Source organism: Populus euphratica, unplaced genomic scaffold, assembly GCF_000495115.2.
Source record: "Populus euphratica unplaced genomic scaffold, PopEup_1.0 scaffold245.1, whole genome shotgun sequence".
NCBI lineage: Eukaryota > Viridiplantae > Streptophyta > Magnoliopsida > Malpighiales > Salicaceae > Populus > Populus euphratica.
The window spans coordinates 224,723-240,229 of record NW_011500127.1 but is presented as its reverse complement, the minus strand read 5'-3'; the positions used below and the strand labels follow the sequence as shown (position 1 = coordinate 240,229).

General features: G+C 33.9%; 2 protein-coding genes across 2 annotated transcripts; one reads left to right on the top strand and one right to left on the bottom strand.

Annotated features, from left to right (window-relative positions):
• The first annotated feature begins 516 nt into the window (after positions 1-516).
• LOC105110303 (uncharacterized) lies at positions 517-5,635 on the top strand. Its single transcript, XM_011005295.1, has 4 exons — positions 517-770; positions 950-2,603; positions 3,293-4,365; positions 5,129-5,635. The coding sequence occupies exons 2-4, from the start codon at positions 1,101-1,103 to the stop codon at positions 5,238-5,240; spliced, it is 2,688 nt and encodes an 895-aa protein (XP_011003597.1). The 5' UTR covers positions 517-770; positions 950-1,100; the 3' UTR covers positions 5,241-5,635.
• Positions 5,636-6,859: 1,224 nt separating this feature from the next.
• On the bottom strand, positions 6,860-9,838 carry LOC105110304 (CBL-interacting protein kinase 2-like). Its single transcript, XM_011005296.1, has 2 exons — positions 9,660-9,838; positions 6,860-8,937 (listed from the first exon to the last, which is right to left on the bottom strand). Exon 2 carries the CDS (start codon positions 8,490-8,492, stop codon positions 7,080-7,082), a length of 1,413 nt encoding a protein of 470 aa, XP_011003598.1. The 5' UTR covers positions 8,493-8,937; positions 9,660-9,838; the 3' UTR covers positions 6,860-7,079.
• Positions 9,839-15,507: the final 5,669 nt, after the last annotated feature.

The following is a 15,507-nucleotide window of genomic DNA, read 5'->3' as shown; positions in this document are numbered from 1 at the left end:
ATCCTCTCTGACATTTCTCTTCAAAGACTCATACTTTTATATTATTCAACAAAATATTATTAAAATAAGAAGAACACAACTATTAAACCTAACTTGATTGGTTGATCAAAGACATGGTATAGCCAGATTTTCAAAAAATAATAAAAAAAAATTTTAATATAACTTGATTAACCTGGTAAATTAACTTGTAGCCTAGTTAAAATTCAAGTCAACTTTTAATTAATATATTCTATGATCATTTTAGCTATATGTGGCAAGTTTTAAGTCAACTTTTAATTTTTGGCCTTGGGTAGGCGAGTTTTATTACTATGGTCATTTTAGTTATATATGGCAATAAAGGATAAAATTGAAGTATGCTGAAAAATTTGAGATTTAAATGATAAACTTTTAAACTATAGAACCTTAAGTGGAACATATGAGAATCTATAGGGACTAAAATATAACTTTACCTAAAAAGATTGCTTATATCATTTGTTTTCCATAAATTCCCTTAAATTAATTTTCTTCTCTCTCTCTACAAAATCTCTCTTTATCTTATTTATAATAACAAAAAAGAACTTATTTATTTTTCATATCATTTCTTGCTCATCCCTTTCTTTCACCTTCTCTTCCCTCTCAAGTTTTCTTCTCTGTTAAACAGAAAAACAAACACAAAAACCACAACGACGACCCGACTGCCAAAATCCGAACCCGCCGCCTGGCCCGATTACAAAATTTAATTTTCATTTGCTGCCCTCTCATTTCCATCAATCGCCATGCCCTCGCAATCCGTAAGTCTCCGAATCTCTCTCCCATTGCTTCCAGCTCCATACTTCGCCGTTTTATCAAACCCTGATCACCTAATTTAATCTTTGTTTTTTCTTTAAATCTGTATTAATCAATCAATTAATCTTGGATTAGGTTTTTCTTCATTTTAAATTTATTTGGGATTTTATGAATTGTTTTTTAGGGTTCTTGAAGTATCGGAGAATCAGAGAAAATTAGGGTTAGGGTTTCGAAATTGAACCGTTGGTAGATTTTGAATTGGGGGTTTTGTTTTCTAGGGTTTGTTTGAATTTTTGGCTGGATCAATTTGCCAAGACGGGGAAAATAGGAGGATAATGTGTATACTGTGTGTGATTCAAAAGTGGTCGCGCCAGGTTGCAACGATGCTACCTTGGTTAGTTATTCCTTTGATAGGATTATGGGCTCTGTCGCAGCTATTACCTCCAGCATTTCGATTTGAGATAACGTCTCCAAGATTGGCATGTGTATCTGTGCTATTGGTTACTTTGTTTTGGTATGAGGTGCTGATGCCACAGCTGTCAGCGTGGAGGGTGCGTAGAAATGCATGGTTGAGGGAGAGGAAGAGGTCTGACGCAATTGAGTTGCAGAAGCTTAGGAAGACAGCGACAAGGAAGTGTAGGAATTGTTTGACACCATATAAGGATCAGAATCCTGGTGGGGGGAAGTTTATGTGTTCGTATTGTGGGCATATTTCAAAAAGGCCTGTTTTGGATTTGCCTGTATTGCCAGGGATTGGGATTTCAAATCCAGGGATTATTAAGGATTTGGTGGGGAAAAGTGGGAAGATATTGAATGGAAAGACATGGAGTGATAATAGATGGACGTGTAGTCAGGAGTGGTTAGATAATGGTGGTTGGGCTTGTGGGTCTATTGCTGGGAAGTCTAGTTATTGGAGGAAGAATGGGAGTGGGATTTTTGGAGGAGATGAGAATTGTTTGGCTGAGAAGTCATATTCCAGGGTTGTGATTTTTTCTTGCAAGCTGTTGACGTCTTTTTTCTTGAGCATTAGGTGGCTCTGGAGGAAGGTTTTTAGGATTAGTTCCTCTGAGAATGGTTCTTCTGATGCAGGGCATAGGGCAATGTTGGCTAAGAGGCGTGAGAATGGGGAAAATTATCATGAGAGTAGAGGAGATAAAGCACGCAGGAAAGCTGAAGAGAAGAGACAGGCTAGGTTAGAGAAGGAACTCTTAGAGGAGGAAGAGAAAAAGCAAAGGGAGGAGGTTACGAGATTGGTTGAGGAACGTAGGAGGCTGAGGGATGAGATTATGGAGGCTGAAAGAGATCAAAGTCGAACGTCACCACTGTCTGGGGAGAAAAATAGGAGGAAGGAAGCAGAAAAGAAACGTCAGGAAAGAAGGAAAGAGAAAGACAAGGGGTCTAGTAAGAGCAACTCTGATGCTGAAGAGTTGGAAAAGAGAGCAGGTAAGGAAAGTGATCGAAGGCGGGATGCTGAAAAGAAGAGTGAATCTGAGCGCCGTGAGGATCATAAATATGGGATGGAAAGCATGAAAGGTCAGAACATTGAGTCAGGACATGGTATAAAGAATACACCTGGAAGCAATTTTAACCGGGGCAATGCTGGATCCAGGTATTTTGATCGAATGAAGGGTACATTTTTGTCTTCTTCTAGAGCTTTTAGTGGAGGTGGTTTCTTTGGAAAGGCTGCATATACTCCTGCTACTGTTACTAAAGAAAATAAGCCCAACAGTTCTATAGATCCTGTTCATGCTTCTGCTTATAGGAGAGATATACATTCACCTGATCGTCTTTCTGGGAAAGCAAGTCTAAATGGAGATGACAAGAACATTTATCACCCTGTAAGTTGTCTTGTTGCATGTTTTCTCTTAATTTCTTATAGCATGTTGACAGGTTGGAAAAATTAAGGTATGCGGAATTTTTTGTTTTTAATTGTCTAATATTCATTTTATCATCATGGCAGGCTTGCTCTTGTTTTCTATTCATTAATTTTTTTGATTGTCTAGCCCTTAATTTTGCTACTCTGAATGAACATAATGGTTAGCCAGCCTGATTGACTGTCATTATAAATTTGTGCACAAATTTGAGCTAGGTTTTAAAATGCTTGTTTTAACTCTTTTAAAAAATTTCTGTTAATGCTTAGTTTCCCATGCAGCTTATAAACTTTGTTTGACGAGCATGCTAGGGTGCTGATGAAACTGTCTCCTATTAATTTCCTTTTTATTTATGTTTACAAGCAGGCAGGACCGGGAAGTTGTGCAGAAATCATTGTTTCCTATCATCCTATATTGAGTTTATCATTGTTAGTTTAGTCGTCTGTGCTCATGTTTGATCTAAAAATTTTAAATGCCTGTGTTTGCTTTGCAATGAGATTTGTCTCCTTCACCTGTTATTTGCCCATGCTTCATGGAAACTTTGATTGAGTAGCATGCTAGGGTCTCTAGTTGAGGTTGATGGTTTATTTTGAATTTTTGTGGATCAGCTATGCATTTATAAGAAAACATTGTTAAGATGTTGCTATTCACAACAGGTGCTCTCTGATACACAACCAAGGACGGCTCCTAAGAAAACATGGCAGCAATTATTTACACTCTCATCACCTGCTCATCCATCCTCAAATTCAAATGTCATCTGTAGACCAATTTCAAAACAAGCAGAATGTCAAGCACAACAGTTTCCTGCACAATCATCACCAATGCAATGTTTTGATAATCCAATCAATTTTGGGCTGCCGTCACCTTTTCCGGTCTCTGCATTTCCAAATGCATCCAGTAGCACTTCTTTAGGTTTCTCACCTCCTATTGAACCTAATTTTCCGCGTGCTACGGAAGGACCCTGTGATTTTATACCAGAAGAACCAGAGCTTTTTGAAGATCCATGTTATATTCCTGATCCAATATCATTACTGGGGCCTGTTTCAGAGTCGCTTGATAATTTTCAGTTAGACCTTGGAAATGGTTTTGCACCAGACATGGGACCGGGATTGGAAAGCCTTTATGCTATGAAGAACATGTCTGCATCTCCTGAAGTGACCAAGCCATCTCCAATCGAGTCCCCGCTGTCACGACTACGAACTGCTGATGAAAAGAATAATGGTTCTAATTGGTTTCCAACTACTCCTATATCCCAAGATTTTAACACTCTACCTATGAATGATATGCATGTGAATGAGAAGGGAACATGGCACATGTGGAACAGCTCTCCTCTTGGTCAGGATGGTTTAGGATTAGTAGGTGGCCCTGGAAGCTGGCTTTTACCCCCAGAACAGAACAGATCAACCAAGGAAGATATTATACCACCTCCATCTCAGAAAACTATGGCATCACTCTTTACAAAAGATGACCAAATTCTACCTGGTACTTATTCTCCTCAGAAGACTTTTCTAGGCAATGGCCAGAGTGGGGTATTCAGTCCAGTCATTGGTTCAATTGAAAATGAACCATGGTTACAGAATACCTTTTTTCCACCATTATCAGGCAGCAGTAGCCATTTCTCTCTGAAATCTCCGGAGGAAAGTACTCAGAATGAAATGATCTATCAGAGTCCTACTAGAGCTGCAACCAACAATGCTTTTGGGCTGTCGCCAGGGCATAGTTGTTCCAAGTGAGTGCATCATCATCTGAACTCTTTTATCAGATCTCTAATCTGGAACTGGATTGTGTATATGAGTCTGAAATGACAAACCATTAGTCTGACTTTTGTCATGGTTGAAACATCAGGATATCAATCTAATAATGATTAAAAGTACAATAACTGAGATGAAGAGAACATTGTGTTAGATTGATGCTTGGAAATAATTCCTTCATTTTGGACAATAAATGAATGATGTGACTCAATGCTTTGCCAGCTATTATTTGGATGCCCAAGTTTTTCTCAATTTAATCATAAATGCACAAGTGGTGGTTCTTTTACCTTTGCTGGCTTCACCATTCTCTGTTGTGTCCTTAATCTCGCCCAATTTCTGAGTAACACCACCATGCAGTATTAATCACAATTTGCATGTTTATATATGATTTGTAGCTGCCACCCGTTTCTTTTATTTAGCTGAACTCTGATTCCTGCCCTTCAGTTTGTTGGTGGTGGCTTAGGACCAAGAAAAACTTTTATAATGCAAATTTCTTGCTGCAACCTTCAGTCTCGTATATCATAGAATTTGTACTCAGCTAACTGATGAACCCCCTGAATTTGTTTATATATATATAATGAATTAATAATCTAATTTTGATTGTCCTCTTCCTCGTCGTTCTCCCCTCTCCCACTCTCTTTGATTTCTCCAAATTCATACGAGTTTGTCCATTTGCTTGTTTACATTGTAGAAACAGATGGTGCTAGTCTGATTTTTTATTCATTTCTTTTCCACTGGCAGGAATGAATGGGGCGGGGAAGGTTCAGGAGAAGGTTTTGGGAATTCATCTGTCACAAGACCCAATTTTGGTGGTTTGTTCCCCACCTCAGATGTACAGTGGTCATTTGATTAAAAAGGAAAGGAAAGGGACCTGAACTGATCTCTCCTGTTCTGAAGAGGCAAACTGCCCCTTTCAGAGTAGAGTTTAGAATACTGGACATGATTGTATCTTCCATCGGTTCCTTAAAGGGAGATTCATCTTTACATACCTAAGCATTCATAGAAATTTAGGATTACACTTCACATGCATTCACTTGTGCATGAGGTAACAGCTAGAGGTTCACTACAATTCTAAATTTTTCAGGTTTCGCCTTGGGGAGGGGGGTGCCCGCTTTTTGAAGAAAATTTGTTTGAGAATGGAGCTATTCCTCCTTATAGTTGTATATCTCTTGATCTTCATCTGAATGAATGCCAATGAGATGATACTAACGTATGTTGCTTTTGCTTATGAAAAGCTATATGGCCTTATTTTCATGCTAGGTTCATTTTTCCACATTCCTGGGAGGTCCCCCTCCATCCCAAATGAAAAGGTTATGTGATCAAGGAAACCAAATTGCCCTCTAGTCTTTCCCTCCACAAGGAATATCATGGAACTTCAACATTACAGTCGTTTCATGTTTGCCCCAAGTGTTGGGATAGGAGGCAATCCAATGGTGTGCTGGAATTGGTGTTTTTAGTGAGTGTTTCATTATAAAGCAATGAATATAAAAAGAATTTAAATATGTTTAGCTGGAGAGAGATAGAAATAGAGAAAAATAAATTTGTTTCTCGGATAGTCTTAAAAACAAAAAAGCAAGGAGACTTGTTTTCCCGGTCTCAATTGTTTTTTTGCTTTTATTCCGAGACAGCAATTAAATATTTTCTATGCAAACAATGTTTCTATTTAGATATAGACCTTCTCTGGTGATAAGAGCCTTTACTCCTAATGGATCAAACTCACTCCTAATTTGCTTAATTGAATGGGCATGGCTTGGTTTAATGGATCAAGTTACTCCTCACTTTTGATAGATATACCCATCGAGATCGAAACAAATATTCCCAGTGGCCATGCTTGTCAGCTTTTCGTGGTGATGAATTCAAACCCCAGAGACTCTCATTCGCATGATCCACGCCACCACCACCCAAAAAACAGGAGATTTGACAGCATTAGTCCTGGCAGATGATCTCTCATGTGGAATTTGACTGCTTCTGATGTTGACATGTTATTTTCACAAATTTGAACTGGTTCTTTTGCAATCGGGCATCAGCTAGTATGCTGGAGGACAGCTGCATTGGTTTTTTTTATTCATTAAATTCTCCTTTGAATTTGCCTTTTGGAATGGTAGCCAATGTCCCTTGTATTGTCCCCGTTAGTTGGCAGTCATTTTCATTTTTTATGCAACAACTATATTATTGATTACGAGTCAAGGGGATGCAAAAGGCAGTCTCCTCTTTTGTATGACTAATGGGAGCAGGTACTGTTAGTGGTGGTGGGCCTGGTGGCCCTGTTAGAGGTGGGCGACGCGGGTGGGTGGAGTTGCGGGTGGGCCAATCATCTTTATATCTTGAGTATCTTATGGATATACTCATCTGCAAGTACTAGTACTTCTCTAGTTTTAAAATAAACTTGGCCACAATGAAGTTCTCTTGGGTTTTGATGACGCAAAAACAAACAGAACTGAGGAAATTAGCGCCCAAGCAGAGTAGAAGGCATGATAAACAGGCAGAAAAATATGCATTTGAGCTCATTTGTTGGCTCTGATTCTAATTACATGATGAGAACCTGAAACAGTACCTTAACAGATTGTCAATGCGTCCAATTCCACGACATACTGAAAAATAGAAAATTAGAACATAGTGCTAACCCACAAAGATGATCATCCTCAGCAAAGAGACCCGGTAGAAAGTATATTCAACAGCAAGATCCTTATAGTCATGCTGAATTCTGAGTTGAGACAACCTGCGTTGTGGATGCATGAGAAGGCTGTAGCTCTTGTTGTTCTTGTAGTTGTAGTTGTTCCCTTTGCTGTTCTCCTTGCCAGCTCCAAACAATGTCCTTGAGTGCAGGTCGAATGTCTTGTTTCACTACCTTCTGATACTCCACGGTATCTCCGCTGGACTTTTTCATCTCCACCAAATGGAAAAAAGGAGTGATCTCAAAAATTTCTGCATCGATGCCCATGACTCCTTTCCGGCCTTCCTTTGAACCTTCTATTTTCAGGAAACCTCCATCCTTTTTCTTTATTTTCAGTCTCAAACGTTTCGCGATGTCTTCGAGCTTAGAGATGATGGTGGAGGCAGGCTTGTTTGATGTAAACCTCACTTCTTTCTTCTGCTCTTTCTCCTCAAATAAGCCAGACAGGTCAAAGCCCGCAGAAAAGGAGATAATATCGAAAGCATTTAAGTTGCAAGGCTTCGCCACTTCTTGCTTTGGTTCCACAGCAGCGCAGCTAATCTCATTTATGCCAAATACAGCCTCGGAGTCCAAAGGAGCTGGTTCTTTCACTTCGGCTGCAAGAACACAGGGTCTGGATTGCAAATCCTTCCGAACCCAAGAATTTTCCATTATTTTGGCTATTGATATCCTTGTGTTTGGGTTCGGATCCAGTATCTTTGACAGAAGCTTGCGAACTTCTGGTGCAAACCAATTGGGGCATTTAAATTCTCCCTTCGCAATCTTCCTATACATCTCCATCAGATTTGGATCACGGAATGGGAGATAGCCGGCCAGTAGAACATATAAGATTACTCCACATGACCAAATATCAGCTTTAGCTCCATCGTAGCCCTTTCTGTTAATCACTTCTGGAGCAACATATGCAGGGGTTCCACAGGTTGTATGTAGTAAACCATCTTGCCGCTTCGATTCAGAAAGTGCACTTAATCCAAAATCAGAAACCTTTAGATTCTCATTCTCATCCAACAGCAGGTTTTCTGGTTTCAGATCACGATGAGAGACTCCTCTACTGTGACAGTAATCAACTGCACTGATCAGCTGTTGAAAATATTTCCTGGCAACATGTTCTTTGAGCTTTCCCTTGGCAACCTTGTTGAACAACTCTCCACCCTTAACGTATTCCATAACGAAGTAAATCTTAGTTTTGGTGGCCATGACCTCATAAAGTTCCACCACATTGGGATGCCTAATCAGTCTCATGACAGAAATTTCTCGCTTAATCTGGTCCATCATTCCAACCTTGAATACTTTCTCCTTGTCGATCATCTTGATTGCCACACTCATGCCAGTTTTGAGATCCCTTGCATGGTGGACCTTGGCAAAAGTTCCTTGCCCCAACAATCTCCCTATCTCATATTTATGCATCAACACATTCCCTTTGTTCTCCATTTCAAGCTGCAAGCTTCAAACAAAATAAAATAAAATACACCTTCTACGGAAATAGATGCTATATGGTAATTATGAGACAGGAGCCTTCACAAACTGGAATAGCTCAACCATCTTCACAGACATCATGCTTTGACATGATATGCTCTCTGGTATTTCTACACACTCTGTGCATTTGAGCACAGAATTGAGATGTTCCTTGAGTTAAATGTTCAGTCTCATTAAGGACATCCAAGGGTAGCCCAAATGAAGCTACAACCATGCCAACCTCAGCGAAAGAGCTTTCGAGTTTCAAGCACATCTTTCTGCATTCCCTGATTTATTGTGATACACAAGGGGATGCAGGTCAAGAAGACTTCGGAAGTGAACCCTTTCGCAGGTGAACTACACGCAAAGCAGAAATTCAGTTGAAGTCCTCAATCCACCACCAAATGTATGGGTGATTCACCTGAAATGAAGAGGAAAAACAGATGTTAACTATAATCAATAAAAATTGATATAAATCACGCAAAACTATCCCATCAACCAGTAGAACTAAAAACAAGAAAAAATCGGTAACAAGCCATTTATCTCATGAAAAATCTAGCATTAGACAAAGACAGGAACAGAACTCTTGAATAACTATAGCTACTTTTACCATTACAAAAGATAAAGAACCTGATAAATTAAATGATTTACAATGATTTCACAATTCTTACGCAACTTAGCAAGCAATAATTAAATGGGACTAGAAAGAAAAATTATATTAAAAATTATAATAATACTCCAATTCTGCACAAGAAGAAAAAAACACGAACTTGAGAAATACTATAAGCGTAAAACATTTTCCATACAACTTTCACATCTGTAGATAAAGAAATGAAGATGCAAATCTTCAAGAATTTTTCATTTTTCATGTTTCCCCCCCATAAGCTGAAGCGCTAAGCAGCCTCAAATTTTCCATCTTCAACTTCAGGGTCAGGAAAGAAAGAATAATAAACATCACAAGAAGCAAAGGCCAATCCATAAAAATTTATAAACAAGGGATTGAAAAAAATTGAAAAAAAAATATGTAACCTTGAAATTAACGGGAAAACAAAACCCAGGCAACTAAGAAACTGAAGGGAAAAAAGAAGACAATGCAAACCCAATAAAGATATGAAGAGAAAGAAAGAAGAAAAGAGAAGCTACCTTGTAAAACACAAGACTAGAAGAAGAAATCTTCACAGACAAGAACCGAGGAAGCAGGTTCAGGCAGTTGTGTCTTTGATCAGAGAGAGAGAGAGAGAGATAGGTTAAGGAGAGGAAATGAAGAGGAGGATATTTTGGTAAGAAAAAGGCTGAAAACACTGAGGCCTTACGTTTTGCTTTCCTTTTATAAATTCTCAGGCCACTTGCCCTTCAATTTGTATAATTTTATTTTTTAAGAAATAATTATTAATTTTGATGATTTGATTTAATTTTTTTAATGTTATTTCAGCATTTAATGTCCTAGAATTTTTCTATTTTGGCTTAATATATAGAAATATAGAAAGGACTTCTATTTTTTATACAGGTAATTATAACTAGTGTTTAGTGAAAATCTTATAAAAACATGTTTTTTTATCGAGTTAGACGTTGTTATAAACCTTGGTTTAATATAGGATTAAGTTTAAAGTTTATGCTATAGATTTTGGGATAAATTTAAAATAATATTATTTTAAAATTTAAAAAAATTAAAACAATATTAATTTTTTCTTAAAATATCATACTAAATTTTATTTTAGTTGTAACTAGTTCAATTAACTCTACCTGATTTTAATATAAGAGCCAACATAAATTATAATCTAGATAAATAAGTTATTGGATTAACCGGTAAAATCAAATTGAATTTAAATGCATTACATTAAATTGTTTTTTGAGAAATATTATACATCTTGCTTTTTTTTTAAAAAAAAAACACGAATTTAGATTGTAAAAGATTGCTTTAAAAATAACATAAAATAATTCCATAAAGAAGAAGAAGAGTTTGGTATCAAATTAAGTCTAAAACGAATTTAAAAAGAAAGTTAAAATCGTACTCATAAAAATGGCATTAACAAAATAATTTCAGAAAATAAAAGAGAGAGAGAGAAGAAGAGTTTAATAACAAATTAATTTAAGCATTATCTAAAAAAGGTATGTCAAGAAATCAATATAAAAAGCATCATCTGGGAGCAAGAATAAGTAGTTGCTTCCTGAAACTACTTCGAAGAGATTGATAAATGAATATATAGTGAAAAAAAAAAAGTCAAGACTCAAAAAAATTAATAAACATATTTTTATTCAAATTAAAATAATTTTTTAACTTCACTCTCCTTTGCCGTGAAATATAAAAAGATATGCTGAGATTTTTTAAAAATATGATAGTGATTGTTTTTTTTAATATTTTTAATATTTAAATATTTTTTTATTTTTTAATAATTATTTTTAAAATTAACTCGTTAAATTAATTTAAAATATATAAAAACAATACATTTTTAATATAAAATTTAAATTTTTTAACATCGTATTTCCAAACATTCTAGAATATAAAATTCATCTCCCTCCTTTTCTTTTTGTTTTTTAGCGTATAACTTTGAAAATTGACGAGCACAAGAATGTGTCTGTGTTATGTAGCCGTTATTTTTACCAACGTTTTTAAAATTAGAAATTTGACAAGTTAAAACGCTTTAACGAACTTCAAGGATGTCGGTGAGTCCATTGTGGCTTAATCTTCAACAATTGCTTGACGTAATTGTCATTAAAAAAGTGTTAACCTAAAGTATTGATCTTATCTTACAACTCCTAATTAATACTGGTCAATTAAACTTGGTCACATGGAGAAAAACAAGTTGGCTTTGATTTTTGACTGCTTGGAATTGAAATGATACCAAATTTTAGTTGAGAATTCAATTCCAACAACGTCTTTTTTAAGTTAAATATGAATTGGAAAGTTTCATGGATCTTTCTAAAAGGTATTTTGAATAAAAAAATAAACATGTTTTTATTAGATTAGATGTTAACTAGGTTTTCTAAAATGATTGGGTTATAGGTTAATTCCGGTCAAATCAGTTTCATCCCTCTTATTATTATTGAAACCTAGTCCAAACCAAGAATCAAATTATTTATTATTATTGAATTGAAAAGTTTAATGGATCTTCCCATAAAGTATTTTGAAAATAAAATCAACATGTTTTTATTTGATTTTAACTAAGGTTTTTAAAATAAATAAGTTATGTGTTAATTTTAATCATATCAGGTTAATTTCTCCTATTATTAAAACCTAGCCCAAATTATGAATCAAGTCACTTAGTTATGAGTCAATTTATTAAGTAAAGTCAGGTTATTTAGATTACAAGTTGAACTAATTTTCAATTTGGATCTCTTAGTCATGAGTCAACCTAATAAATTGGAAAACAGTGAAATTAAATTAAAGAGGATTACATTGAGACTAAATTTGTAGTTTCTCCATTATGCTGTCCTTGTTGTGTTATTAATTGAGTTGATTAAAACATGTGATTCTATTATGGTCACGTAGGAATGATTAAATCATATGGGTTAGAGGTCATCTACTTGATATTTGACATGGAAAGAAAAATTAAATAGGAAAAATTATTTTTATTAATTGACATGTAAGCATCTTTGATTTAGCTTTTGAATTTTAGGTCACATAATGAAAGTAGCCCTTTCTTTTATTACGTAGTAATCACTAAATAAATTACAATCATAGATACTCAAATCTGCTTTTTTATATTTAATACGTTAATTTCATTATGTAATTATAAAATAAGATTATATATATATATATGAATAAAATAAAATAATTAATAAATTTTATCATTTTCTAACTTGAAAATTGATAGGAATCATATCAAAACTAATTCTAATTAAATTTTTTTTAAAAAAAAAGATTTATGATGATATTTTATAATCTACTCTCTGCAAACCAAAGACAACAACACAAAAAAATTTTAAATCGAAACTATCAACTAATATTTTTTTTAATTGTTTTACTTTATTTAAAGATAGATTTATATGTATTTACATGCATATGAATTTAGTCAACATCATATATAATATAAAAAATATAAATATCAAGTAGGTAGTTACAATCTATATGGTCATTAACAAATCAACCCTGAACATTCAAGGTCTTGTTAATTGGCCCATTCAATCCTACTTTATAATAATTATATTGCATAATATGTCCATCAATTCAACCCATGAGTTAAATTGATATATTGAAGATACACAGGAGAACTATGGATTTTGCCACTACATTTATATATATTTTTAAAAAAAGACTTATTGTAGCAGATTGTCTTAAACTAATTACGTGCATTAATCTACCCAATATATTTTTCTTCTTTCTACCGTCGGTAAGTGTGGTTCTCTAAAAGACAATTAAAGAATTAAAATTTAGCTTTTATTCTTACCTATAACTATATGTATTAAATCCAATTTCCAGCAAAGCTTAGTTATAAGTTAAGTGGTTTAATCTAATTTTATTTTATTTTAAAAAATAAAAATAATATTATTTTATTTTTATTTTAAAAAAGTTAATATATTTTATACTGGGTTTTGATAGAGTATAAACTAGATTGTTAAAATTACAAGTTAATTTAAATATTATTATATTAATTTTCTTTTATTTTTTTTAAAATTTAAGCTAGATTAAACTTTGAGTTAATCGCAGATTTTATAGACAGGATTATGACTAATGGTTGCTCTTAGAAAATTAACACTTACTAATATCTTAAATTACATATTTTTTTACATTATCGTTTACTAGATTTCTGAAATTCTAGAATTGAAGGTCTTACCGATGAGAATTATGTCAGCAAAACCCTATTAATGTCACTTTCTAACTTTTTTATTTTATTTTATTTTTGGGGGCTGGAATTAGTCAGCCATTTTTCGCCATGAGTTTCTCTTGTTGGCATCACATTGCTGATTGCTTTGAGCACCTCGAAGCTTCTTACTTCTTACCCGGTCGTCATCTCAAGCCAATTGGAAAGTGCCACGTTTTCAAGTTGGAAATAATGCACGGAGGTGTGACCTTCCTCAGGTCGTCGTGACGACAGTCAATTTGTGGTGGGCGTCAACAGCTTTCATCAACCATACACGTGGCCCCATCATTCTCCATGATGGCTTCCCCGGCAAGTCGATAATTGCTTCTTTTCATGAATGGGGATTTTTTGTGGAGGGACCATGGCGCCATCACTCGATTACAGACCAATAACGTCTAAGGTTATTGTTGCTGCTGAGAATTAATTGTTTCAAGTTCAATAATATTACATGTTCTTACATAAAAATTCATGTACTTTCTATCACCAGAAGATTCCGACCAGGTATATTTATTTTAGGCTTTAATGAATCCCTTTGTTAAAAGGAAAAGTTGGTGTCCATTTATTTTCTATTGATGCTAATATTACATGTCATTAATTAGTAGCCAAGGAAACTACTTTACTTTGCTGCCATATGTTTTTTATAAGAAACTGCCGTCACTCTCAAATTCATTCATGTTGTAGATAAATTAAACTGAATTAAATAAATCAGAACATCCTCTTAATGCTTTAATAAATTTATGAAATCATTCCTTTTAAAAATCTTTGCATTTTTTATGATAATTGTAAATTAATTCACATGAAAGATAATAATAATGATGGTAATAATAATATAAATAATTAAAGTTAATATTATAAGTGAATTATTGTCCATTAAATATTTTAAGATATTTATAAGAAAATATTTTCAAATAAATAAACTAAGTATAAATTAAAGCGGATTATAAAATATTTATGTTGATTAATTTTTTTTTAAATATTTTATGAAAAGTAAATAAAAAATTTAATTTTTTAAATTTTTTTAAAATATTTTATGCAAAACAAATACTCTATAAAAAAGAAGAAAATAAAAAATTTCAAATCATGGTCACCTAAATAGAGAAAGGAAAGGAAAGGAAAAGAAGGAAAAGGTACAAGTAATGATGGCTAAGATGGGAGGAGACTTTGTGTTTTTTTTTTTTTTTTTTTTTGTGATAGAGAGAGATAGAGATTTTTAATATTGCAAGTTTCATTTGCATTCTAGAATAAATTGATAAAATTAGTATAAGAAGTGGATCCTTGATATTTAAATTCATTGAACAAACCCTACTTGGTTTTTTAGTATGTGTTTGATGGCAAAGCATCTTTTGGTTGAGAAATCAAATTATATAATGTTTTCTTGTACATTTTAAAGTATTTTAGGCTCAAGTTACTGCACAGAGACAACTAAGATGAGCGCCCCAAGTTGCACGAAATACATAATTTTCCTTGTTTACCCGTTGTCACGCGGCATTCTCTATTTTATTGCTCAATAACAATAATATTTGAGAATATAGGAAAAGAAAACAAGTTCTGAAGATCTATCCATGGAGGTCCCAGCAAGTGAAGGGTTGCCCAGCTAAGATCATGCCAAAGTTGATTAGCTTTATTATAAATTAGTGTTTGTCTCCTTCCCTAGTTGGGGTTTTGGAATAGTTTATGTGGAGAACTATGATTAAAATAATTGTTTTAGATTATTTTATGGAGCACTCATTCTACCTAATACAAATTTATTTTCTCACCTTCTTGCAAAGTTATTAAACTCGGGTATTTTATCATCCGGTCCGACAAGTGGAGGGCTACCTAGCTAAAAATCATGCCAAAGTTCATCAACTTAATTATAAATTAGGGTTTGTCTATTTCCCTAGTTGAGCTTTTGAAATAGTTTTTTGAGAGTAATATAATTAGCACAATCATTTTATTATTGTATATGGAGCCACTCATGGTCTCTAGAATAACTTATTCTAATTTATTTTCTCATTTTCTTACACAGTTAATCTGATTCAATGCTTGAATTATAAGTTAGATAAATTAATAAGAGTTAGATGTGTTTATCAAATCATTACTATTTTGAATTGTTTTTAAAAATAAAATAAGTTTTTAATGGTTATAAAACAGTTTGTATGCTAGTTATATAAATAAAAAAGTTTTATTTCATACAAAAGTTTATTTTG